Raw genomic sequence first — 27,586 nt, 5'->3', positions numbered from 1 at the left:
CAAATTTTTCATTCAGGAAGATGAAAGGAGCTTCTAGGGCGACAGGATATGTTCATTTAAGCAAATATCTATTCAAAATAAGTTCTCAGTGTGATTGCAATACAGCATCTCTGCATGAAGAAAAAAGGATTTTATTCATACTTTAAGGAATCTTTGTCATCCTCAAACTTTATGGAACATCGGTGTCCTATCCATGCTTCTTTCATTCAAAAACCCTCATCAAGCAAAACACTGCATGCAAAAGAAGTGTTTTCCTACCATCTCTCCATACTTGCAACTCAGATCCCCACGCTGAGGGTCTACACAAGATCTCAAACATTTTACAACACCCTTCTTTCTCAGACTTCATGCTAAGGGTGTTGTCTTCTGTGCCTGGGTATATATTTTGACATGACCTGTATTCAGTAAAAGGCACAGAATGCCATAAAGCATGAAGCAAAATGGATTTTTACTGATTCTGCCAAGCAGAGAGGGTATTTTGAAATCTCGCTGAATGTAAGTTAGAATAGTAGCCATCAAATACGATAGTATCCATCTGGCATAGAAATATACTTTTGTCAAGAGGATACAACACTGAGGTGGACTCTCATTCTACTTTAAACAGGACTACAGAGGCCAGGAGATAAGGATTGCCCATGAAGTAGTAGAGAAGAGGATGGTAGGTTCTGAGAAGAGAACTGAAAATAGAAGCCAAAATCTGCCATGAGAAAGATGGAATAGATGCCAGCTTATCTCTTTGACTCCTTCCGAACTCTGTAATTTGAGGGTTTACCAGGTGCTCATGGAGGAATGGGAAGAAAAATATTCTTAGAATGGTAATATAGCATCAGAGCTTCAACCAGTTGGGCACTAGTCTCAAAACCATACAATTCAACAACTCAGATGTTTGCATCAGCAACTGAAAGACAAAATCAAAACCTTGCTCATTCTTTAAATGAAATTTGAAGGAGCATATGAAAACACTTGGCAGACATTACCAACAATGCTCTGGCTCTCAAGAAGTTCACAACATCATCTCCAATGTCTATCTCCAATACTCAAAGCAGGAAGGAGATCTAATTAGGACAATAGCCATTGACCATTTTCAACAGCAGGGCATTACATTTTCCCCTAGACAGTTTGAGTGAACATCCCAACAGGAAAGAAACAAGAGGAGACTGAGATAACAATGCAGCATAAATTTATTGAGTCTGAAGGTAGAAAATAAAGCAATGCATGGGGTAATGGATCTGGTCCAGGCTGCTACAAGAGCAGCTCGTACTCAGACATCCCCTCACCAGAACGGGATGCACATCTTCCTCCCTCACATGGTGAGAGGGAGAAAAAGCAGGAGCATCTAAACGTGCTTCAGGATGAACCCATTGTACAGAACAGCAGGAGATAATATGGACTAATGACGATGAAAAGAAAATGGAAAAAGAAAATGACATCACAGGGCCATGTTTCCAGACAACGCAGGTTTTGCAGCAGGGCATGAGAGTGTTCAGCCCATCTGAAAACTCAGGCCATCAGCTTCATCCTCAGTCCAGCATCTGGCTTCAGGCTTTCCTGGGCAATGGGCTCACAGGACATCCATCTCATCCTTAGTAGGGCAGGCACCTCCTGCCAGAGAAACGGCCACCCAGGCCAGACAAGCCAAAGCCACCAGAGGAGATGGGCACTCCCTCCTCACTCAAGATGCTGCCCACGGCAGCGGAGGTGCTGGAGCCCACAGCGGTGTTCTGGGGGAAGGAGCTGAGGATGGGTCCGGGCAGGGTGACCACCACGGGAGATGGTTCAATCACCACTCGGGAGTCCTGGCACTGGCGCACACAGGGCTCGTTGCAGCTGTTGGCCAGCGGGGTCGGGCCACAGGGACGGCACAGATCGAAGCAGGACATGGCTGTGGGATGGAGGTGGACCTGGAGAGGGAACAGCAAAACACAGCGTGAGCATGAGCAGCAGGCTGGCAGCCTGCTCACCAAGAGAGGATACACAGGCTGGGGAGCAGGGATAGATAGTGCTGGGGCAGGGAAAGTCTATAGCAGTCCAGATCCCCAAGAACCCCAGCAGATTCAGCCCAAGGCCTTCTTCCACCTCCTCCCACACTGGTAAGCAAAAGAGAGCAGGAGGGAGCACCGTCAAGGAGCAAGGCTCATGCCAAGGTTGGCATAGAGGGAAAGGCACATTGGAAAACAGAAGAGCAAGAGGAGAAGCAGAGAATGATGAGGTTGAGAAGGCGGCCACTGCAGTTCACCTTGTTCACCAAAGTGGAGAAGGTAAGAGAAGTGGATGAGGGATCCTGATGCTGGACTGGCTTTTATACCGATCTGGACCGCCCCAGGCCTAGAGGTACCATTACTGTGAGATACCCAAGCTCATCGTGTATGCAAAACTTGGGAATTAAGTAAATAGGGACACTGATTTTTCTTCCCTGCAATTCTCCCTTTTCATTTAACTTTTCATGACATACGCATTTTGCCACACAAGTTCCTTTCAAGTGACAGGATTAGAGACCAAAATTTTTCCATTGGAAATGATACGTCAGCACAAGCAAATGATGCATCCAGCAGTGTGCAGTATCCAACTACAGCATTTGATGCCAACCTTGTACCCTCAGGGACTTTGCTTTGAAGATTTAAAAAATGCATGCCTCATGTTGCCTTCCAATCCTAAAATACAAGTCTTAATAAGATTTTCCTATGAGAGGAGTAGCTGCCACCATTGCTTCATGTCTCACCTAACTCTGCCAAAATTAAGTATGAGCCTTCCCAGGCAGGTTGAATATACCCTGTTGTGTTTTAGACTATCCAAAATTTAACATCAGGAGACATTCACATGTTCTTTGTCCTTCTCTCTCCACCTGTGAAGTTTCCTGTAGCCTCCAATTGACTGCAGATGGCTTTTAGAGGAGAGATGCTTCTTAACACACCAGCAAAGGCCATTGTTGTGGACTCAGGTCTGTTTCTTTTTTCTCTTCAAGGCTTTCAACAAATTCTGGTTTGAAACTCCATGCTAATTCAATAGACATCACTAAAATAGCTTGGAAACTTTAGCATTCCATAGCATCCCAAGAAGGACACCTAAAGTCACCACCAGCTGCTGTTGACCAAGAACAAAAGCAAGATGCCTGTGGATGCAAGTAGATGTCAAGATCCCCATCTGCATCTCATCACTCTCACACAATTTTCCACGTGGAAATCCTACATTCAGTGCTCACAATCGTAGTCTGCCCAAAGGCCCTGGTGCCCTCCAGCACCCTGCTCCCCTCACCATGTACTGCAGACATCGCTTTCCCTCCCCTGTTACAGCTTTTCAGCACACTTTGCTCCAGCTCAAAGCTCACAATGACTCATGACTGTTGGCAAAGAGTACATTTCCTGAGGGGCTTCTTGCACAGTCAGACTCAGGACTTTTTTTCACGAAAGCTACTTGTTATGGAAGACAAGCCTTTACCTACAGTGTAGGGCATTGCAGGGCTTCCCACAGCATTTGGCACAGCAGGAGAGCTGCCCCTCAGTGCCTCAAACAGGACTGGGAGGCACAGACAAAAAGCATCACTTGTGAAGGACTAGAGCATATGGGAAGAACTATGTAGCTTCTTTCTCCCTGCACTCCCTTAGGCAGAAGCAATCATGACGTGGTGAAGTGAAATGCAATAATATAGGCCACACCACTCATGGGTCAGGCTGTGTCCCTCTCTAACATTGGTGGTCTGGCAGTTTGGGGCAGAAGGGCTAAAAGATGCAGTGACTGCAATTAAGAGAATTTCTCTTTTCCTCATGTGTGCAAGGGTCAGACACTGAATTCCCAAACACCTTCAATTCATAGTTGCAGCTCAGTGGTCCTACAAACACAGGCAGTTACTGTGTAGCAGTTTTATCATTGCTGAGGAATCAAAAAGTGGGGAGTAGGACTACAGGGAAGATCTGGGAGCAGAACTGAACTTTGCAGTCCAGAACATCACATTTCACCTTGGAGAGCATGGTTGGGCATCGCAACAGTGAAGAAACAAAAATAAACTGAGATTACAATGCAGCACAAATTTTATTGAGTCTAAAGATAGAAGAAAAAAAAAAAAAAAAAACAGTACATGGTAAAAGGATCTTACACCCCTTCTCCAAAACGAGATGCATATCTTTCTCCCTCGTATGGTGAGAGAAAGAAGAAGCAGAGCCATCTCAGCTGGCTTCAGGACAAACCCATAGCACAGAACAGCATGAGACAATATGAACTCATGATGATGAGAAGAAAGCAGGAGAAGACATCTGCTGGCCGTGTTTCCAGACACATAAGTTGGCGCCCTGGCTTCCCTCTCTTTACCTGAGGGCACAAGGGTGCTCAGCCCATCTGGAAACACTGACTAACAGCTCCATCCTCAGTCTGGCACTCGGCTTCGGTCTTCCTGCGCAATGGGCTCACGGGACATTCCACCTCATCCTTAGTAGGGCAGGCACCTCCTGCTAGAGAAACGGCCACCCAGGCCAGACAAGCCAAAGCCACCAGAAATGGGCACACCTTCAGCACTTAGGATGTTGCCAACAGCAGCAGATGCTGAAGATCCCACAGCAGTGTTCTGGGGGAAGGAGCTGAGGATGGGTCCGGGCAGGGTGACCACCACGGGAGATGGTTCAATCACCACTCGGGAGTCCTGGCACTGGCGCACACAGGGCTCGTTGCAGCTGTTGGCCAGCGGGGTCGGGCCACAGGGACGGCACAGATCGTAGCAGGACATGGCTGTGGAATGGAAGAGGACCTGGAGAGAGGACAACAAAACACAGTGTGAGCAGCAGCCTGGCAGCCTGCTTGCCAAGTAAGGAGGCACAGGCTGGGAAACAGGGATAGGTAGTGCAGGGACATAGAGAGGCTTGGCAGTTCAAATCTTCAAGAGCCCCAGCAGAGTCAGCCCAAGGCCTTCTCCCACCTCCCCCCGCACTGGAAAGCAGAAGAGAGCAGGTGGGAGCACCATCAAGGAACAAGGCTCACACCAAGGCCTGCACGGAGGCAAAGATTCAGTGGAAGCAAGAAGGGCAAGAGGAAAAGCAAAGAAAGAGAAGAGTGAGGAGAAGGCCACTACAGTGCACCTTGTTCACCAAGGAGGAGAAGGCAAGAGAAGTGGATGAGGGAGCTTGGTGCTGGACTGGCTTTTATACTGATCTGGACCGCCCCAGGCCTATAGTACCTGTTTCTCTTGTAATTTGTGTACCAGCAACATGCTCACCTTGCATGCAAATCACTCCCCACTAGAGACACAGTGTTTAGGATTGATCCTTGCAATGCTCTCCTTTCATTTCCTTGCTTATGGGATGCCCATTCCTCCTCTGATCCTTTCATTTTATCTTCACTAATGTTGCAAATGATGTGTCAAGCAGAGTACTCTTTACTCTCATATTTTGTACATTAATGGTATTCTTCTTGAAAGCAATGCAATCTTCCTTCACTCTGTGTCGCTTTATCATTGGCTTGTCTTTCATGGGGCCATTTAGAAATCAGAATAATGCCAGACATCCTAAATTAGTACATGATCAGAAAAAAATGCATTGTTTGCACAACTTTCCAAGCATTTTTTCCTAAGACTTGTCACACACTTCGCATCTTTGAAATAAATTTTACATTGAAACTTTTTTTAGTAAAAGCAGAACCAAGTCACATCCCTCCATAATGCAGATCTTTAGCTTGCTCCTTTTAAGAAAGACTTAGGAATTTGGTACAACTAAGAAACAGTTTTTTAAAGCGATCCAAAATTATTTTACAAAGCGCTTATCTATGGAAAAAATACTTCTCAGTATCCAGTGCTGGATATTATTGGGTATGGGCTATTGAATTAGTAGTTTCCCATGTCTAATTAGAGGTGTATTATGCTAAGGTTTTATGTACAGGAATAATAATTTTGTGCCCAGAACCTCCACTTATGTTATTCAGACACCTCTTTTATAGGAAATAAATCAAACCAATTTACATCACGTGAGAAGATGGCATCCATGTAATTGCTTGGACACATATTTGTTGATTTATTACCATATCCTAACACAGGAAAAACAAATGCTTCATTGAGGTGGTGTACCAGACAATCACTTCTATTAGACTCAAATAATTTGAGTTGGTAATTTTGGCTTAAGCAAATGAAGAAAAATGAAGAATGTCTGAAGCAAGCTTTTCTGAGAAGAGTTTCGTTTCATTTATGAAAATGGTGCTTAATTCATCACATCTGCAGCAAAACAAGAATTGAACTAACTATGAACGGATCAAAATTATTTTTTTAGCAGTGTTGCTACAAAATACCACATCCTATGATGTTATTTGGTGATTTTTACTCTAAGAGTTTAGTATTTATTTTTCTGTATTTAATAGTCTAGCTCACTCTCATTCTCAAAAGATTTTACAACCATAAAACAAGAAGAAATTCTCAAGAGTGCAGCCCATGACTATCACTGAAGTGAAATAAGTGATACCCCATCCCTGGAGGTGTTCAAGGCCAGGTTGGATGGGGGCCTGGGCAGACTGGTCTAGTATTTGGTATGGTGGCTGGCAGCCCTGCCTGCGGCAGGGAGGTTGGAGCTGGATGATCCTTGGGGTCCCTTCCAACCCAAGCCATTCTATGATTCTATGATCAGTTCTAGGAAAGAGTTCGTACAAAATACTATTTCCTGCTGAAAAGGTATACTTGACTTAAGTTAAAGTTTTCTACCTCACAATATCACCATCACCATCTTTCATTCACTTCCATTATACCTTTAGAAGCCACCAAGGTGTGTCTGCCTGAAGATCCCTGGGGCTGTACAACAATACTGAAGCTTCTCCCTCGGCTTCTTTAAAGAATCAAGCTTCAAAGTTAGTCCCAAATATTCATTAATGGTTGAGACATAAAGTGCATATACTGTGTAAATATTCCAAGTATATGACAAAATTTAAACAGGCATGTCACTTGGATAATAACTTCACTTTAAGTTTGAGAGTCATGGTTACTCCCTAAGCAGACAATATTTAATAACCAGGGTTATTAAATTTTTCATTAAAAAGTAGTTTTGTGTGTCATAATGGCAGTGTTTAAAAACTTCTGGAGCAGATCTTCAGCTGCTCCAAATTCTTCTGACTATGTAATGCAGCAGCATCAGGTAGCAAAATAAAGTTGGAATGTGCTTTTTTGGAGACCATCAACACAAACCAGCCACTTTCCCAAGAATCAGCCTGCTGCTGTACCTGTTGCCACTTCAAAAATATGTGTTTTATACAAATTCTGCCTCTTTTTGCTTCCCTCCCTTTGTGTTTCACCAGTGTGCCCATCTCAATGAAGAGTAATTTCCTTACATCTGCTGAGAGAAGACAAACTAAAGGCGTTTACCTCCAGAGCTGGAGCCAAACGTCTGCTCCAGCCCGAGATCACACCCAGTGATCCCACAGCAGGTGGGCTCCTTCTTGTCTCAGAAGGAAGGGTTACAGACTTTTCCTTCCATTGAAGTCTGAAATAAAAGCAATTGTAATGTACTGATGTGCTGTCTAGACAACTTAGATGATTATTTTAGAAACGGGCCTTTAACCTTCCTCACCTTTTCTGATGGGTAAAGCATTACTCTTCAAGCTCTGCTGGCCCCCAGGATGCTCACTTGGGCAGTGACCCTCACTAAGGGGTCTGTCAGCAAGAATCAGGGTGAAAAGCTGCAACCACCACTGATGACAGCATTTTTTCCTGCCCCCTGTGAAGCTTATCTTTGTGGCAGAAACTGCATTTGACAGCCCACAGGAGGAGCTCATCAGGGAAAGTGCCTCATGTACCCTGAGATCTGCCTTCCAGATTTCCCCATCTGGGGTTGTTTACCTGCTTGTTTGCTTCTCTCATAGAATGGTAATTTTTTTTCTGCAAATCTCTTCCAAATTATAAGGTGTGTTGGAAGGATGCCTGGGGCAGTAAGTCTTATCAGGAAGCTCTGTGACCTCCTTAGATCAAATGTCATATCACAGGTATTCATTAATGATTTATACATGCAGAGTGCAGTGCTATTATATTTAAAATATGGTTCTGGCTTCAGACACCCATGAGTTGTGCAACAGCATCCCTTCAAGATAAACAGATCACAGTCACGCATGTCATTCCTCTCATCAGCTCCTAATCAGGTCATGATTTCTTGCCTCATAATGCATTTTTTTCCCAACATTGTGTTCACACTAAAATCCATTCACACCTTAAACAGTCTCAGGTTACCCCAGTAGATGTCATCATTACAATGATTTTTACCACCAAGAGTAGAAGTCATTGTAACCATATTTTTCTCAGAATAAAAGTCATATCTATTATGGATTATTTTCCCTTCTCATAAGCTTATTTCAGTGATAATTACTTTGGGATCTAGATGTGGAGCCCCTCAGATGTCTTGTTGTCAAGGCAAATGTTTTCTAAAAAAATCAGTATTTTTTAAAGCACTCTGGCTTAATCAGGAGCACTTTGGGCAATGTTTTCATTCTGTCTCCCCAGGATGTCACTTACAGCTTTCACCTGGCTCCAAAGAGACTCACGGGGATCTCAGAGGAAAGATGACAGGGAATCACTGGGCTCTGCATGAAGCAATACTGAAGATATGGCCATAAAATAAGGACAGTCCCATCTACCACCGGCCATGCCCAAGGACCCTACATGCCTAGGGGGAGTGAGCACATATGATCTGATATATAGGGAATATATTTTAAATATATTATATTTTCTTTGTTCCCTCATTTTAGCTCTCCTACACACCACGAGATCTTCATCCTGCCCTGGAGACCAATGGCATAATCTGGAGGCAGACAATCATAGCAGTCAGCTGTTTGGACAAAGCTGATGAGCCAGGATGACTCTTTCTCTCTCATAATGCCAGGATTACATTTGTAGCTAGGTGTGAAAAACTCCTGGCAGAGTTTGATGTACCAACTCCTGAACTATGCAAGTCAGTCTCTTTGGACAAGGTAAGGTGGCTGGGGATCTCTCTCATAAGAGACAGGGAGATTCTAGCATAAAAATTCTTTGTGCTCCATCATCTTTCTCTTAAAACCATTCCATTTCTTTAATTGCCGGCATTCTCTCTCTCTCTCTCTTTTTTTTTTTTTTTTTTTTTAATATAACTAATTCAATCCCTTATTCTCATCTTCTGAATTATCCCTGTGAAGTAGATGCCTTTGTAAAGATCCCAGAGCAATGACAGCCATAGGAAACAGCTGACAGAAGTTTCTGATTAAAGGATTCCTATGCACTTCGCAAGCCTTCATTAATGATTTATACATGCAAAATGCTTATTACCATATTTTAAGTATCCAGCACGATTGCAGCATTTTAAAGCAAAGTTACAAAGTCACCCTGAAATAGGTGTCAAGGTTATTAATATATATTCTCTAGTTATGCGTTAAGGTGCTTGCATCACATGCTTCTTTTTTTTTTTTTCTTTTGATTGGAGTAGCTTTGCAGTGTTGGCAGGCGTCTCAAAATAGGCAGCTGAAATCACATTGCAGAGCAAGTCTGAAACTTTTCATACAAAACCATCTTCTCAAAAGTCACTTGAATGAAAACCTACTTGCTCACTGTCTGTGTACAGTGTTCTTCCCTGTCTAATGTCATGTATGAATGCATGATCTGCTCACCTTTCATTTCATTTGCATTTTGGGAAAGGGGCTTAGAAAGACCTGAAGCATTCATATGCTCAGGTTGAAAAAGGAGCAACAAAAGGAACATTCTTCAATTCCAGAGGCTGTTTCCAGAGTTAGGAGAATGACTCAAGAGATGGCTTAGGGTCTTCTACATTTCCAAGCAAAGAAACCTGCAGGCAGAATATGAATCTGTGTTCTATTTGGGTGCAGCCTGGCACACATGAGCAGGTGGAAGTAGAAACCTGCATGGATAAATAGGACCTCAAGCACAAAAACATCTTTAATCCTTCAGTCAGTTTAAGAACATTTCCACAAGATAAAATTCTCATTCCTATTCTTATTCTTTCCTTTGTTTCTCTCTAACTATTCTCTTCAGAAAAGCACATAAATTCACAGTAAGACAATTCTTTCTTTTTTAACCAACTATCACCTAAAGGATGACTCTCAATGTAGATTTTTATTAAGGGGATTTCTTTTCATTAAAGATCATTATTCCATAGTCATTAACTCCTAGGCATCAGTAATTGCTGTTTTCTTAAATGGCAGCTCAGGTTTCAAAAAAAGACATAAAAGCCAACATAGATTTTAACTGGAGATCATATCCTAAATCCTTCAGAGAGCTTTGAAAAACTTGGCACCTTTTTCTGTTCTACGGGAAAAAAAAAGAAAAAAAAAAAAAAAAAAAAGCACAGATAGAGTCTCCATCCCTATTGAAATGTTATGCTTTGGTCTGAACAAGTTTACCTTCACACAGGCAGCATTTATAATCCTCTCAGATGCTTATCATAGAATCATAGAACGGCCTGGGTTGAAAAGGACCTCAAAGATCACCTCGTTTCAACCCCCTGCTGTGTGCAGGTCATCAACCAGCAGCCCAGGCTGTCCAGAGCCACATCCAGCCTGGCCTTGAATGCCTCCAGGTATGGGGCATCCACAACCTCCTTGGGCAACCTGTTCCAGTGTGGCACCACCCTCTGAGTGAAAAACTTCCTCCTAATATCTAACCTAAACCTCCCTGCCTTAGTTTAAAATCATTCATAGAATCATAGAAATGCTCAGGTTGGAAAAGACCTTGAAGATCATCAAGTCCAACCATACTACCCTAACTCTTGTCCTACCACTATCAACCTATGTAAACAGCCTTTCCCCCTCCTGTTTATACACTCCCTTCAAGTACTGGAAGGCCACAGTGAGACCACTTATTCCTTCAGATTCAATTTTAGAGCTCTTTTCTCTACAAACAGATGTTCCTGAGAGAAGGATGCACCATTACCCAAACCACTGGGTTAGTCATGATCACACACACTGCAGACAACTTTGGGACTGAGTTTTTGCACCAAATCTTCAGTTTTATCATGGAAACAGCACAGGACAATACCACTCTGATGGTTACTCTTGGGGCTCCATCATTTATTAAAACATGGTCTGTGTTTACTTCCTGACTGCCACACATTTCCTATGTTAAAATTGGTGAAGTCATTTCAGGACGTGTCGAAAATTGCTCACCGTGCTTTCCTGTGCTGACAGCCCCTCCCTTAATCCACGTGCATTATAGTTGCATTTGTAAAAGAGATAATAATCCCCTTTCCTTTGTTTCTCAGGTCTAATCTGTTCCAGTGTTTGTTGTTCAGTGCAAGGATTTGTCCTTTTTTTTGCCCAGTGCAATGCAATCTCAGTTAAAGCTTCAAACAGTTGCTGGAATTCCAATTATAAATATGATAAACGCCAAAGAGGAGAGCCTGTTTTACTCCAGGCTGTTCCATTCACTCACCAAGTGACCTCTGGTGATTCATTTAGCCTCTGTGCTTCACTTTATTAAACCTAGATAATAGCTAGAATTAAAATTGGCTTAAGGCAATGAAAAACTGGGCTGCAAGGGAAGCTTTGGGTACTATTTAACACAGTTCCCCAAACTACAAAGAAACTAAAAGTCCCGTGGATCCCCACGATGTAATGTGACACAAAGCACTGATCCACCCTGGGGCATTCCAGGAGAGAGCGAGAGGATGTGGAAGAGTGGTGGTGACATTAGAGATGAGTATGGTTGGCAGCTAAGGGTTTTGTGCCATTATCTCCCTGTGCTGTTACCAAGGTCCGTATCCATTTGCCTGAAGCAATGGCAACAAAGCCTCTGTGGGGCATCATGCTGCTTCAGGTGGTATCCAAAGCAACTCAGTGCTTTGGGAATGGAACTGCCATCGTTCTCTCTGCTCCTCCACACCAACCCCATGGGTTCTCCCACCAGCAGGACCCACACCTGCACCACCAACACAGGTGGTCCTCTTCTTTGCCCACAAAACTAAACAGATGAGCACTTGCTGTCATTAAAGGACCTTTTGAATATAATAGCTCTCCCTGCTAGGAACAGCACCAGTACTGTGTTACAATTGGCTAAAAAATGCCTTTTACCACCGGTAAGTTTTCCAGGTTTATCTCTACTTGGCTTGTGAGCAGCACATGGTGTATTAGTACAACATACACATTGTGAATTAGCACATCTTGCATTAGTACAACCAATTACTCTCTCTGTGGTCAAATTGCAACAATGAGAATCATAATAAGCAAATTCTGAACGAGTCTACTAAATAAATGTATATGGATCTCCAAATGTGTGATTCTATACCTGCAGCACTTCAGCTGGATGAATTCCAATGCACAGCTGTGATGTTATGCAGTCCCACTTTGGCAAAGCAGTGCTTAGGCAGGTAAATGATACAGGTAGATTTTTAGGATATCCCTATTTACCTTTATTCTCCTCTTACCCAGTGTGTTCAGAAATTCTACTTCTAATTAGAAATCAGTTTTTCCCTATTGATTTCTTACTATGGCCATAAAAAATATTCTGGGTAGGAGACAATTTTTAAAAAAAGTTGGGAAAAAAAGCCAATACAGACATAAGATTAAAGAGAAATCCACTTTTCCTCCAAACTTGCCACCTTCTGGCAGAAGAGAAGTGTCACTGCATGCATAATATTCCTCCACAGATGTCTATTCACAGTCAGGAGCTACACAAGAGACAATCAAGAAACAGTGTACTTAATCTACACAATATTTGCCTTCTGTGAATAGAAGCAATATCTCACCTCTGTTACACAGGAGGAACAGGTAATCTTTTTTCACCCCATAGCCTCAAGCAGACATTTGGTTTTGAAATATGCTGGACAAATGATGGCAAATGCTCCAGTAACCTCAAGACCCTTCTGTCAACACAATCACTTCCCTTTGTATTCCAAGCAAAGTCAAGCCATCCTCATGAGAAATGACATGCTTGCCCTTCTCTCCTTGCAAACTAGGAGGCATGATTTTGTTTGTAACTATTTCCTGAAGTTTTCCTTCACATCAAACTATCTGTAGCTTGGGAGGGTGTTCACAGAGGTCCTAAAGCTGAAATATTTACATAGACTCCTGACCAGAACAAAAGATTGAGTTGTTCTCAGTATTTGCGCAGATAAATCACTGTGTGTGTGCGTTAATGCAACACACTGAGTTCTATTCTGCTGAAGTGTTCCCCAGCATGTAAATGAACTATGCCCTTGCAATAAGATTTTAATTAAGAATACCTTTGATGTAATTTTATTTGGAAAAAAAACAAAACAATACTAAACTGCTTCTGATTTATGAGCTGCTGTGTCAGTGAATGACATCAAAAACACTCCCATCCACACTACCTTCTCCGGAAGTCATAGAAAGCAAACAAAGACTGGATGGAAAGACCAGTTTCAGCATGCAGAGCAATCTCTTGCAATCTTCCTTTCCTGTAGTACTGCCCTTTTCAACCCAGTCCATAAACTATTAAAAAACAAAAACAAAAACAAAAAAAAAAAGAAAAAACCCCATCAACAAAACACACAGTCCCATGATTCTCCATGACTTCACTTTGAGTCAGTGACAAAAAACGTGGGTAACATCTGCCTGCCTTTAATTGCAACGTGGCCAAAGCAAATCTGCATCCTCCACTTCAGACCCATGCAACTTCTGTTTGTAAGGACTGAAGTGGATGTTAAATAACAGTGATTTCTCCCCAGAAATCAGTTCTGCACTGAGATGGTCAGTCTCATGGGGAAATGGCTATGAATGTTAACTCTTCCCTTTAGCATGTATATTCACATAACAGCTTCATGTCACACTGTAAAACATTTCAGAGGTAAAGTTTCCTCTCTTCTATGCTGCACAGGAGTGCAAATTTACTAAAAGAAAAGTTCCCTGACAGCAAGTGCTACTGCTGATGCTCCATTCAATTCCTTTCAGATTGAAGTGTATAAATGAATGTTTAATCAAGTCATAATATAACTGACATGTGGTTAATGGAGTCTATCTAGTTCTTTTTGACCCATGTGATGTTGAAGTGAATCCTGCCTGCAGGGTGTAGCAGCACGTTAGCACACTGTGTGAAGATCCAATAGCCAGCAAACAAACAGCAAGCAAAACAGTTTCATTACTTGCAGAAGTTATGCATGCAGCAAACTTTGTTTTGCAACTAATTAAGACTTCATGCAAAAAGGGTGTCACATCCTCCAGGCAATTTGACTAAGTGTATAAAAGCATTTGCTACATAGAACTCTCCTAATCACTTTTCTTAAACTCTTCTCCTTGGTGATCCGGGTAAGTCAATTTTGAATCAATTACTTATTGCTATCTAAATATTAATGAAATAATATGTTAAACTTAGGAAGTGGTAAGGGGATGCTCTTCCAGAAATATACTTTCTGTTATCCTTTAGGTTTAAGTCAAGTGAAGTTTTACACTTCAGAGGCGAACACTGGCATTTGCAAACGACGTTAGCGTTTCAGGCCAACAGTTCATTTAGGCTGGGAAGGGAATATAGGATTCCCTCAGAACTCTAGGAAGTCTCAATTTCATATTGACAAGCATTTCTTTTTTAATACTACAAGAACTGACACATTAAACAATTCAACTTAAAATATTTGTTTGATGCTCTCACCTTCAGCTGTTTCACAGACGGTAATGCCTTTTGTCTTTAAACAGTCAAAGAATGTGTTCTAAATATTTACAAAAGCCTATGGGGACTGGAGCTCAGATTTTCCTATTAAAAGCCACTTTGCTGTTTTTGTTTAAGATATGTTTTAGACAATGCTGAACTACAAATCTAAGAGGAACATATAAATGTTCCCTCTCCAGCTCTATGTGGGTGCAAGGATAGGCTGCATTGAGCATTGCTGTCTTTAGACTGATCCGTGGCAGCAGCTCTTCTCCCTGCCCAAGGGGAACCTAAACACTTAAATCCAGCTCCTCAGCTGCCAATACCTTCTGTCATTGCCTTTTCCTTACCTTCAAGTCAGGCATTAGGGCAATTTACAAAAGCTGAAGATGCAGTCCTGATGATGGGAGAAGACAACGAAGACACATAGCTAAAACAAGATGTTTAGATGGAGAAAACTCAGGGAGATTTCTTGTCTTTCTCCGGCAGACTCAAGTGGTAAATGTTGGGATTCGTGTGGACCCTCCTACCATCCCTTAATCTCTTCCATATCAGTTTCATGTTGATAAAGTGAAGGAACTTATCACTTCTCCCTCACTCTGTTTGCATCACCTAATTAATGTGGGCACAAATCAGAGCAAGGACTGCTTGTCAATATATAATTAAACAATGCCCAAGAAAATCTGTCCTTGATATCAGGTATGGTTTTAAAGAGCTGTGTGGTTTTAAATATAAGATACTGGAATGTGAATGATAAACAATGGGACTAATAAAAAATGGGTGGATCTCCATCCCAGTTCTGACCCACTTCTAACCACGTGAGATGAGGTAACTCACTTCATCCCATGCTTTGGTTTTGCCAGTGCTGAGGATTAAAATTGGAGTCCTAACATGGATTGGAGTTTGGGTTACAGCTTTCAGCAAAGTTCAACAGGTGGTAGGAGGAATCAGCAGTGCAACAAGTTAAGAATCCTGATAAGTAATAACCATTTTAGGCTGAGAACAGCCAAGATCTAGAAAGTATCATTAGATATTGAAACAATTAAATTAAAAAGGGTTACTTATGGAGAAGACAGAAACCAACACCTGTCATAGAGGCATAGAACGGTTTGGGTTGGAAGGGACCACAAGGATCATCAAGATCCAGCCCCCCTGTCACCAACCTCTGTATCCAGTACTAGACCATCAATTACCTAGAACATCTGTGCCTCACAATTCTCCCTTTTGCCAGCATTCACAGTATCCAGCCCACAGCTCTTTCATCCTAAAATCCTGACATCCATCAGAACATCTCCCCACTGGACTGACCACCTCCTCTTCCCCCCTCCTTTCTCCTGTGTTTCAGGTCTGGATCCATCCCATGTCGCCCTTTGATGAGTGCTGCCTGCCGCCAGGGGTGGCATGCCCCGAGCCCTTTGCCCTCACCTCCAATGAGACCTGTGTCATAAAGTACCCCGACACGATAGTGGACATAGTGGAGCCCGACTCGCCACCATATTCTGTGATCTATCCAGGCCCAACACTCACCACTTTCCCACAGCAAACCATAGTGGGAACTACTGCGCTCTTTGATATCAGCAACATGCTTGGTTCCAGGGGATCTCTTGGGTTCAGGGGCATGTGTGGTTCTGGGACAGCATGTAACTCAGAATTATCATTTTTTGATTCAGGAAGCGGTAATCCTTTGTCTCCTCAATTCTCCAAACCATTGTGTTTTGGAACTTGTAGGCCTACCTAAATCTGTGGATATCCGTGCTGGATTAAGTAAAAAAAAAAAAAAAAAAAAAAAAAAAACAGAACTGAAAAAAGACAGATCACGACTAAGTTTATGGTTGACGGATTGTAGAAGTGCTGAACTCCCACAGTTCCCAGTGGAGTCAATAAGGGAATGGCTTCCTGGCATTAAACCTGCACGAGGACCAGAATTTCCAAACAAGAAATTGAGAATTGGTTATTGGTCTTATTCAAAGTTCAGATGAAAAAGAATTCTCCGAGAAACAAGATTTTCAAAAATAAATTTCCTGATTTGATAAGCCTGTATTTCTGAATAAATTCAAGTTTTTATGCCAACACTGATGTTTATTATCAACTTCTCTAGGACAAAAAAAAAAAAAAAGTAAAATAACTTCTTAAAATTATACAAACTGAAAATCTTGGGTTCCAAAATGAAATTTTTAACTGAAATTGACATTCATTTGTATACTCTGCTGAACCTGGATTTACCATCAATAATATTAATAATAATCAGCTCTTAGGCATTTATAAGTCTTTACGCTTTATTTCTGCTTAGAATCATAATGCATAATGTAATGATTTAACAGCTTATTTCTCTACTTATATGAGCTTATATCTCATTTGATGCAAACCAGGGCAAAGCAAAACAAAACCCAACAAATCTAATCAATTGTAGTAGCAGATTTAATTGTAAAATGCTTACGATTAAAGGGAAAAAAAGAACAACCTATGCAGTGCCATGTAACTGGAGATTCATTGTAGACCCTCATGAAGTCCTGGAATTCTTCTGCTTATATCCTATCCATCTCATTTTGCACGTGTAGCACATGTATACTCAGCTTCTTGTTTGCATTAAACATTATCATGCAGCATGCACTTTTCAGTTTTCCTTTTTTTTTTTTAACCTTCTCTACATTTTATTTTTGAACCCTCCTGAGTGCCACCACTGATGGTGTCACCTGCCCGAGGCACAACTCCCACACCAGAATCAACTTGATCACCACCCAATATTTATCGAATTTTCTATTTTTTAAAGCATCCATCCCAACTGCTTTTTTGAATGGAAGAATGATGCTCTGCAATCTCCAATGAGAGCGGTGCAGTGAGCAGCATCAAAGAAGATCACAAAAGCCTACCCAGCCCTACACCATCCTTCGCAGGCTATCAGGAGCATAGATACATGTACAACAGATGCAGATTTTCTGATTCTTAACTGGAGTACTACAATGAGTTTATCAGGCAGCTCTCAAGTCTATTCCCAAGAAAACAGAATAAAATCCTCAGCTGAGCACTTGGAGGTGGCAGCAGCACTGTGACATTCTCTCCAGGTCACTTTTTTGGGACAGCTTGCGCAAAAGAAGCCTGCAGCCTGGATACGTGCAACTTAATGGTGCAAAGCAAACAGGAGTTGGCCAACACTCAATAACAGCTAGAACTAATGAGCTATTAGCCTAAGCATTAGGGAGCTGAAGAGGCCAGGCAGGGGTGTTATTCTGTCTTTAATTGGCTACCCTGTGTGAGTAGGAAGGATTAACACCTTCTCCCTTCCCATGCTTCCAAAATATTCAAGAAAACAGGACAGATATAAGGGGATGACTTGAGGCCTGTGGGCATAAATCCATGAAAAATGACATAAAAATGCACACCCTGAAGTCAGAGACAAATGCTGCTGCCTCACAAGATTTTAAAGTGGACATATTTTCCCCCAATGTAATTTCCAACAGCCTTCCCCATACTCATTCATTCAAGCTCTTGGAGTCTGCTAATTAAACCTGCAGCTTTAACTTCCGTCAATTAGAGCGACTGCTGATCGATCTTTTCAGTAATAGCACATATTCCTGAAGTCTCCAGTATTTCACAAACATTAATTATGTTTGTACACAGGCAGAGTTTTGAAACTCAGCATTTGCCCTCACATTTTGACATCCAGATGTTGAGTAACATCCACACATTAGAAATGAATGCAAGGACTGCAAGCAGCATTTTGCAGGTGAAAAGCTGCAAAATAATGATCTCACATTTCATTTTAACTAACTCTCCTCTCACATACACTGAAGCTTTTTCAAGAGCATGGGACAAACCTCAAGACATTAGCATCCAATCTTGCTCTCTCTCTCCTTCACCAGCCCAGGACGCATTATGCTCAGTATAAATTGGGCACAAGCACAGAATTTTCATGTGTTTGGAATATCACTGCCCTGTAGCAGTCCAGTCCAATAAACCCATCTCCTTTCAAAGGGTCCCAGAGGCAAAATCATTCTCTGGGAAACCACCAGTTGCCCTCAGGGACAGAGTTCCAAAGTACTTCTCGAGTGCTTTTGTGTTTATTTACATAGGCAAAGAACCTACTATAAAATCAATATCATTTACTCAACTTAGATGTCCCAGAACCAGATCTTTACTACTGTCTTTACTACTTATCCGGATCAGACAAATCCAATCTTAAACTTTGAATGTGCAAAATGATTTTATTCATTGTGTCAAGACTTCCCATGAGACAGAATCCACGTTCCTGATTCTCTCCAACTTTTTCTTCTGCCTGTGTCCCATCTCAGAGTACTTCTATGTGCAGGAAGACATAATTTTGCCATCTTCTTTTCCTCAATTCATCAACTTCTCCAATCCTTATCCCTAGTTTCTGGGCTGCCCTCTAAAGGAACCATTAAGCAATAGCATCTACCTGTGTCTATTTTAATAGACAAAACTTCAAAATTATTATCTCAAACTCATTTTTAGGTGGGTTTTTTATTTTTCCATAAAACATGGCCACAAAACAGATGGAACCACATCACATCAGACAACACTTGAATATCAAATACTAACATCATGTTAAAACATGCATTTCATTTATGACACTTTGCTAATGTAGCTGTCATTTCCAATCCCTGACCTTTGAGTACTTTGACTTCCATTGGCAGCCAAGCTCCCCCCTGCCCCCCACAGACAAGTATGGGGGACACTGGGACCAGAGGTCCATTACTGGGCAGCATTTCTCACCCCATAACCATCTCAACTCTGAAGTCTTCCATGGAGGACATGAAATGACTCTCACTGGATTAAGCTGCTACGCCCACAGATTGCTAAAAGTACCTTCTTCATTCTCCTGTATAATTTGTTTACATTCCTGTGGTTTGATCCTGATTAAATGACTTCAGGTTTCCATGCCATAAACTGTTCTTAAATTCTGAGGTGAATGTGTGGGATCACCCTGAGGGAAACATTCACTTGTTAAATATATCCTGCTGAACGCAGAGAGCAAATACTTTCAGAAAATTTTGTGAAGGCTCTGCAATAACTTCTGAAAGTACTACACTGCAGTACTGCAAACAATCACATTTCAGTGAGCTGTGATACCATAGGACTGAAAAATATCCTTTTTTTTTTAATACACCAAAGCCAATTCCCTATGATCTCTATTCATTTCGCTTTCATTGAGAAACAGCTGCTTTAAAGAAAATGCTTCAGATCTGCCCATCACATCTGGGACAACATGATTCAAAATGGCAGAGAGATGGTGAGCCAATGGATCTAATCTAATCATCAACTGATTGAAGATTTTCTTAGGTTTCTTGGTCAACTCCTTCACAGGAAGGATTTTTTTTCTTTTTTTTCCGTCTTCTTATGTCAATGTGAACATCTTCCATTTCAGTTTATTGCTCCTCATTCACGTGCAATGCACCTCCACAAGGGCCTGACTCCAACTTCTCCCTAACTCTCACTCACCAAGGAGGTTTCAGCCTTCTACATTTGTGAGCTGCTCATCTGTAGTGACAAATAAGCAGTGAGAATAGCTTCTTCCACACCTTTTGGCAAGCCAGACTGATGATCTCAGATATGGCCCCATTCAGGGACCATCTCTGACACTGCTATTTTGTAGTCAGTGCAATGCAAGCTTCACTTTGACTCTAACATTACAGGTAATAAATATCAGATATACACCACTAGAACTTAACCTGGCCAGCTCCTTATCCAAATCTAGGAAACCAACCAGCAACTTCAGCACCCATATTTATATTTGTGTTGAAAATAGATAATTGCACACCTAGGAATAAGGCTGTGCACATGACATGTGGCAGAAGAAAAGCAGTTTGCTATTTATGTGCTGGATACCATCTGTGTTCCTGCTTAGGTGTGAAAGCTAAAGAAAACTCAAGACAAAGGGAAACTGAGGCAAGTTATGCAATGTCACACTGGGCAGCTAGAGGGAGCTGTAGAGGCTAAGTAACCCTGGGTTAACTCTGGATTTTAGACTTGGTTGTATGGCTCTGGTTTCTATATACAAACAAACAGAAGAAAAAAAAAAAAAACACAACACAGGGCTAGCAGGGAAAAAACATAAAACCCATGGTAAGACCAAGGACAACATGCAGCGTTAGGTACACTCCAAACACATTTTACATCATTAAAGTGACTTTTTTTTTTTTGAGCTTTCCTACACCCAACAAGCCACCATTTAGACTTCCTGGTGTTACAACATATTTCAGTACTGCTCTGGTCATCATATGGTGAGCTGTGTGCCTCTCATCGGGTCTGCTCCCTTCATCCTCTTTCCCTCCTGTGCTCTTTCAGCACTTTCTTCCTCTAAATTTCTCACATAAATTTTGAGCTTGTGCAAGTCAGTGCTTCTCCTACACTGTCTGCTGGGCTGTTAATACCTAGAAGTGAACTGGTAAAGATGTGGAACAGCCAAGGAGCCCCAGCCCCACAGCATTGGTTCTGACAAGCCTGGAAAACCAAGAGTCCGGCCAGCAAGTGCACATGCCACGAGGTCATCAAGCAAGACAATGTTCCCCTTTTTTATCCACCGGTGTTATTGGAAGACCTTCAGTAAAGGGTCTGCTCAGTTGAACTGGAATAATTCTCCAAGAAAGCCTTCCATAACCCTGTTTGACACCCAGCTTGATGGATTTATTTTAATTTTTCCAGTAGCTGTGCAGCTTTGTTCAATTGTACGCCTTCTTGCCATACATTAGGATTTACGAGGTGTTTCTGGAAACACCCTGTGTAATTAAATGCCATGGGAATGCTGAGGACTGCAAATGTTTCACAAACATTAATACGTGGCCTATGCAAATTGCTGTATAATGACAATAGCTGTAGGTGACGCCTAGTGTTAGGCAAGAGTATCATCTTAAAGGAGATGATCAAGGTCACTTCTGGTACTGTCCTAATTAGACTGCGATGTGCTGCCTCAGATTCTGAATTATTTAACTTTCACTTGTAGTTTGTATAAAACCAGAAAGGCAGAGTTTCTTCTAGTATAAGAAATCATGTTAAATACATAAGAGATTAACTTTTTTTTCGAAATCTGGACTTGCGTTTTAATTTATAATTGCCTAATGGGCAGAATTTGTGCTGATACAATATATTTGCAGATGAGGTAAGCATATAGAGGTTCTTTGAAGTTCAGAGAGTGAACGTTGCAGATCTACATCAGCAGAGCATCCATTCCTAAGTATTTCCCTTTGATTATTCTTTCATTAGCAAGCATTCCTGACTCAGCTTTACAAACAAGTCTTCTGCACTATGAAGTTGAATAGAACTGGTTTGGCCATAGAGATCATATTTTAGCTAGACAAGAGCCATTATTAATGCTGTCCCTGCCTTGCACAAGGGTATAATTATCTAAAATGATTTAAAGTTAATAGGTGCTCACAATATTAACATTGTATATTGTGGTATATGCAGCCTACCTTACTCTTTGTGCTCTGTTGCCTTTATTAGTCACTTCAGAGTACAATATAAAAACTAGAGTGGGGAAAAAATCTAATTCAGCAATAATGCATAGGAGGGAATTCAGAAGAATTCATTCTCTCATAGCTAAGGGAATGCATCTTAACACAACAGCCAGGATTCAGTTCCTGCCTATGTCAGGGATTTCTGAAGTGCCATGGAGATGAAACAAGAATCCACTGTCCTAAGCTAGAATCGTTTTACAGGGGTGAATTCCATTCTTGCTGCATGTGTTCTAAAAGCCATGCTTTGAAATGGCAATTCCTGAGGGCAACAGACTTCTAGACAGAAGTTATGTTAAATTAGAACCACAAGATCTTGGTAAAAAAAAATGGACAAGAACAACATGATTATATTTGCAGTTGAATAGCGAGTTTCCTCCGTGTGTGCAATATTCGTACCACCTCACTGGGAGCAAAGCATGAAAACCTGAGGCCACTTCTGCCATGGCACAGACCCACAGCCCAAACGCAGCCCCAGGCTGCCCCAATCCCCTTAATTCTGCCTCCAGGTGAGCAGAGGAACAGTGCATGATGGGAGGCTCCTGAACACAGGAAGGCTCCCCCTGGTGGCAGAAGACCAGCAGGAGGACTTCAGTGATAGATTCGTGGGGAACACCCATTCTCCAATAAATTAGTTCACTGCATTCCATCCTCCCTCTGGAGGGAGGCTTTGTGCATAAAGACACCAAACACACTTAGATAAATTAAATCCACTGTCTTGATGTTTGCGTCATGAATTACTGTTATTTAGTGAGGCAGCCCTGAACATCCCCCAGGCAGCAGAGCTTATCAGGAATATTCTGGAGACACTGGGAAACAAGAATTCAAAGTACTTCACGAACATGTCAGTATATCATATTTGGAAATCAGTTTATGTTAATAGTAAAGATATCTTAGTGGGTTTAGACTTCTCTGACCTCACACAGAATAAAAAATGTAAAGCATTTGTTTAATCAGCTCCTCCTTTTAGGCTTCAGAATTGAAGATGATTTCATCTTTATTTAAGAGGTAGTTTTGCTGTCAAGTTTTTGCACCAGATACTTCCTCTGAGTTCGTTAAGAGCACTTCCATCAACTCCATTAACATTGTATCAGATGAGAAGGAAGCCCTGTGCCTCTAGAGATTTATCTAGGCGAGGAAGAGTCTATGTCAGTCTGTATTTCCAACAAGGAAAGAGATCTTGCATGCATTGACTCACCGTGATACTGACATCTCCAACTCTCTGTGCACTCATGTTTTTAGCAAAGATAAGTCTCAAAAAGCAGCCATGCATTTTAAATTCCTAACAAAATCAGCAGAGCAAAACCAGGAAACTTCAAGATTAAAGGAACTGGCAGCTTACAGTCTGCATTTTGAGTCATTACTTAACTCAGCTTCAGATAATCATAAACAGCAAGCAAAACAATTACAGGAGTAATACATGCAACAAAGTTTGCTTCATAAGTAATTAAGGTGCTTTACACAAAGGGTGGCTCAGATCCTCCAGGCAATCTGAGGAAGGATATAAACGCTCTTTTCGCACACAGCTTTTCTCACTACTTCTCTTGGTTTGTTCTCTGCGGTATACTGAGTAAGTCTGATTTGACAACTATGAATTTGATGTTATTTTAGTGTAAATCTTGTTAAAAATTGGGACTAAATCCTGCATGAATGTGCTATCAGTGGGATTAGTAAACACCTTTCTATAGATTCTTTTTTTCTCTGCAGGATAAAGGCTGTAAAATAAAATCAAGGGTTTCTGGAGACTCTGGGCTGCTAATTTGATAGGAGATGCAGGAATTTTAATCTCTTCTCTTGGAAAACTTCACAGAAGAGCAGAGAGTGTCTTTTTAGCTCCGTTCTTGCTTATTTGCCATGCAAGGGGATTTGGCAGTTGCTGGTGGGGATGTAGAGGGGGTGGAATTCTGTAGACAGCCGCTGAAGTAAAACTTCATTGCTTGAAATAGCTTTGCTCCGCTATAGAGATGCAGCACTACTTCTATCTGTTATTAACTAGTTTACTTGGAGTCCTAACAAGCTACACCAGCTGATGATTACATACTATTACTTCATATAACTTTGAAAATAAGCTCTCACTTCTAACTATTAGCACATGGTTTTGCTGGCATTTTCATGTCTTTACAGAGGATAAATTACACAATTTTTTCAGGTCAAAGCTGAGTTCTGACCTAAGGGTATTTGAGGAATAAAACGCTATGCATGCCTTCCCGCTGCCCCCACCCTCTGCAGAATGAAGTGTTTAGGGATAGTTTTCTGTTCCCCTGGCTACAGCTGAGAGAAGCAATTAGATTAGAGAGCTCACTGGCTTGCTCCTTCCCTCTGCTAGCCTCTGGTACAAGGCAGCACTGAGCTCCTGAAGTCAGGGAAAGCAGCTTCAGACACTCCATGCTTTGCAATATAATTGTTTATCCATTAGAAAGCATATCTGGCAACCTACTTTATGACACCGTATACCACTTCTCCATTGATAAAACAATTGACCAACCACTCATCTACAATATGAATGCTGTAAGCAACGCATTTTATTTATTAAATCTGTATTTGAAAACCCCCGTTTATTCTCTGCCTTGAATTTTTCCGTGTCTTAATGGAACAGTGCCTGTTAATAGCAGGAATTTACATGGAAAATAATAGAAGAAATAAAGTAGGTTCATAAACGGATAATTCGATATTCAGAAGTGTGGAAAACCCAGATCCCCCAGCTTGCATCCCATCCATACAGCACATAGAGTGGGTGCAGCCCTGGAGGCTGTGGGTGGGAGGAGAGGAGACGCTGTGGGAACAGGCTACTGCTTGTCTGCAGGAAGCACTGCCAAGGGCAGGGAGGTGTCAGAGCAGAGTTAGCTTGGGGGGGTGGGGATGGGAGACACAGGGAAAGGGGAGGATTTGGGCTTTGGGAAGAAGGCAAGGGAACAAGCTTAAAGGAGCAAATTAGAAAGAGAGAAATAGATTAAGGAAAAGGAGATGGGGAGAGGAGTTAAACAGTTTCTTTGTCCAAGTTACCTGTCTTAAGTTCCCTTATAGCCAAGCTTAGAAGCGTCAATTACTGAGCATACGGGGGGGGGGGGGGGGGGGGGGGGGGGGAAAGCAATGACAACCAAGACTTCTATTTTTTTCCCCTGTCTAATTCTACAATTAACTTGCAGGAAACCTGTGCCACAGCCAGGTAATGGCTACCAACCAGCTGGCTTGCTCCAATCCCTGCGAGGCCAAATGCCCCCAGCCGCTGGCCAGCAGTAGCAATGAGCCCTGCGTGGTGACCTGTGGTGACTCCCGGGTCATCATTTACCCACCACCTGTGGTCGTCACCTTCCCAGGGCCCATCCTCACCACCTACCCACAGCAAACCGTAGTGGGGTCCTCAGAGTCCGCAGAAGTGGCCCAGGCTGAGCCCCCCGCCGCAGTAGCCCTACCTGCAGAGGCACCACCAGTTGAGAAACTCACCCCACAGGTCATCACCCGTCCTGAGCCGCGCTGCACCCCGAAGTACTCCTACACCTATTCTTCCCAATGGACACATCCATGCAACTCATATCGCTCCGGAAAGCGGTGGGCATACTGAACACTCGTGGAACAATCTGAAGAAGTTGCTGAGGGAACTCTAGAAGAAAATTAAGGGTGGAGCCAATGGGAGCAGCTCAAATCACCCCAGGGCTGGGCTCCAGCTGAAGAGAATGAGAGCTGTGAGTGCTCAGCACTTGTTGAAGGGAGGCCTGTGTGTGCATTTCCTCATTTTGCCTTTAGGTTAGGTCTGTTATCCTCTGGCTTTCCCAGTTAGTCATCTGCTTACGTCGTGCTTTGTTTCAGTTATGTTATTAACACTGATTTTAAAGAGGTGACTTAGGATGCTAGAAATTGCACACAGGAAATGCACTAAAAGGGAAATAAATAAATTGATTGCATTACTTTGATGATGGTGATGGGCCAAAGCCCCACTGGACCCCCAGAAAGATAAACTTTATATTCTGCCCAACTTATACTTTGTACAATTGTAGAAAAGCTGTCTCCTTCCAAATAAATTTTCTATACCAAACTATGCCCTTTGGTTTTCATTGCCATGTAATCACTGCCTTCTCCTTTCATTCCTTTATTGAATTCGTAGTGTGGGATTCAAATGTTATTAGAGCAAGATAAGAATTTTTTATTTCATGGTCTCCACTGCCAAAGTTTTCTGGGGGAGCTTTCTACTTTACTGGGGAGGGGGGGATTCTCTGATAGTTTTCATTACTTATCCTCTAGATGAACCTTCCCCAGTAATGCATGCTTGGTATATAGGTGAAGTAATTTATAGTCATAGAGATTAGGTAGATGGAGTAGGTTATAGGCACAAAGACTGCAGTTTGTTTCTGTCCAGCCTTCTGAAATACTAATATTTGGTGCTGGACAGACAAGACCCAAGTAATAGAGAATTTAAGGAGGAAAAGTTAAACAATTAGCAATATACATGTATAGATAGCAACATATTTAGTCAGCATGAATATGTATGTAATTTTTTCGTCATACACATTGCAAGAATATCCTGCACGAGACTGGCCAAACCAGGGAACAAGTCATGATGTGCCCAAGAGCCTGAAGAAGCATCAGGAAGGCCTCAAACCACGTCCCCTGCAGGTTTCATTTCTCAGGGAATGATCTCCATCAAACTTCTGTGTCCTTCTCAGGGCAGGGCAACTTCCCAGCACTTGGCCCAAAGCCCAAACAGGAGGTGACTTAATTGGGTTCAGCCTTCAGGGTGGAGAATCCCAGGGCTCAGACAAAGCACAGGGGCTGCCTGCAGAGGGAGGCAAAGCTGTATGGACATTCTGGTGTGCACATGTGAAGCACCACAATAGCATCACACCTGATGGGTTGTAATGGGGAGCAGAGGGATCTGATTTAAAGAGCTGAAGAAACGTCGCTTTGGATCCCACTGGAAGTTTTCCTTCCTCCTTTCCATCTAGGAGGAAGGAAAAGCATATTCATTTAATCTGTATTTTCTTACTTTCAGTGTAAAAACATGTATAAGTTTTCCCAGGGTCTGAACGAGAACAAAATATGGCACTAGTCCAGTATTTGTTCCTCTATAGAACACACAAAACATTACAGAATAACAGAATCACAGAATCACAGAATCACATGGTTGGAAGGGACCTCAAGGACCATGAATCTCCAACCCCCCTGCCACAGGCAGGGCCACCATCCTCCACATTTAATACTAGACCAGCTGCCCAGGGCCCCATCCAACCTGACCTTGAACACCTCCAGGGACGGGGCATCCACAACCTCTCTGGGCAGCTGTTCCAGAACCTCACCACTCTCTCTGTAAAGAATTTCCCCCTGACATCCAACCTAAATCTCCCCTCCCAGAACTTAAAACCATTTCCCCATGTCCTGCAGTTATCAACCCTTCCAAAGAGTTGATTCCCCTCCTCTTTGTAGGCTCCCTTTAGGTACCAAAATGCTGCAATGAGATCACCCCAGAGCCCTCTCCCCTCCAGGCTGAACAAGCCCAGCTCCCTTAGCCCGTCCCCACAGGGGAGGCCCCCCAGTTCCCTGACCATCCCTGGGGCCCCCTTCCGGACCATCCCCAACAGTCCCCCATCCCCTT

General features: G+C 42.3%; 2 protein-coding genes across 2 annotated transcripts; both read right to left on the bottom strand.

The window, feature by feature from the left end:
* Positions 1-1,163: 1,163 nt before the first annotated feature.
* Positions 1,164-4,635, bottom strand: LOC100542256 (feather keratin 1-like). Its single transcript, XM_010728157.3, has 2 exons — positions 4,498-4,635; positions 1,164-1,901 (listed from the first exon to the last, which is right to left on the bottom strand). Exon 2 carries the CDS (start codon positions 1,878-1,880, stop codon positions 1,584-1,586), a length of 297 nt encoding a protein of 98 aa, XP_010726459.1. The 5' UTR covers positions 1,881-1,901; positions 4,498-4,635; the 3' UTR covers positions 1,164-1,583.
* On the bottom strand, positions 4,008-25,746 carry LOC116217796 (feather keratin 4-like). The gene is made up of 2 exons (XM_031557745.2): positions 25,444-25,746; positions 4,008-4,735 (listed from the first exon to the last, which is right to left on the bottom strand). The coding sequence occupies exons 1-2, from the start codon at positions 25,453-25,455 to the stop codon at positions 4,421-4,423; spliced, it is 327 nt and encodes a 108-aa protein (XP_031413605.1). The 5' UTR covers positions 25,456-25,746; the 3' UTR covers positions 4,008-4,420.
* Positions 25,747-27,586: the final 1,840 nt, after the last annotated feature.

This window comes from Meleagris gallopavo, chromosome 27, assembly GCF_905368555.1.
Source record: "Meleagris gallopavo chromosome 27, MGAL_WU_HG_1.1, whole genome shotgun sequence".
Taxonomy (NCBI): domain Eukaryota; kingdom Metazoa; phylum Chordata; class Aves; order Galliformes; family Phasianidae; genus Meleagris; species Meleagris gallopavo.
Note: the sequence above shows the minus strand (reverse complement) of the source record. Positions and strands in the feature narration are given on the sequence as shown.

Bases quoted from the DNA above. Each gene is read 5' to 3' on its own strand.
- LOC100542256 (XM_010728157.3), bottom strand. From the start codon at position 1,880: ATGTCCTGCTTCGATCTGTGCCGTCCCTGTGGCCCGACCCCGCTGGCC.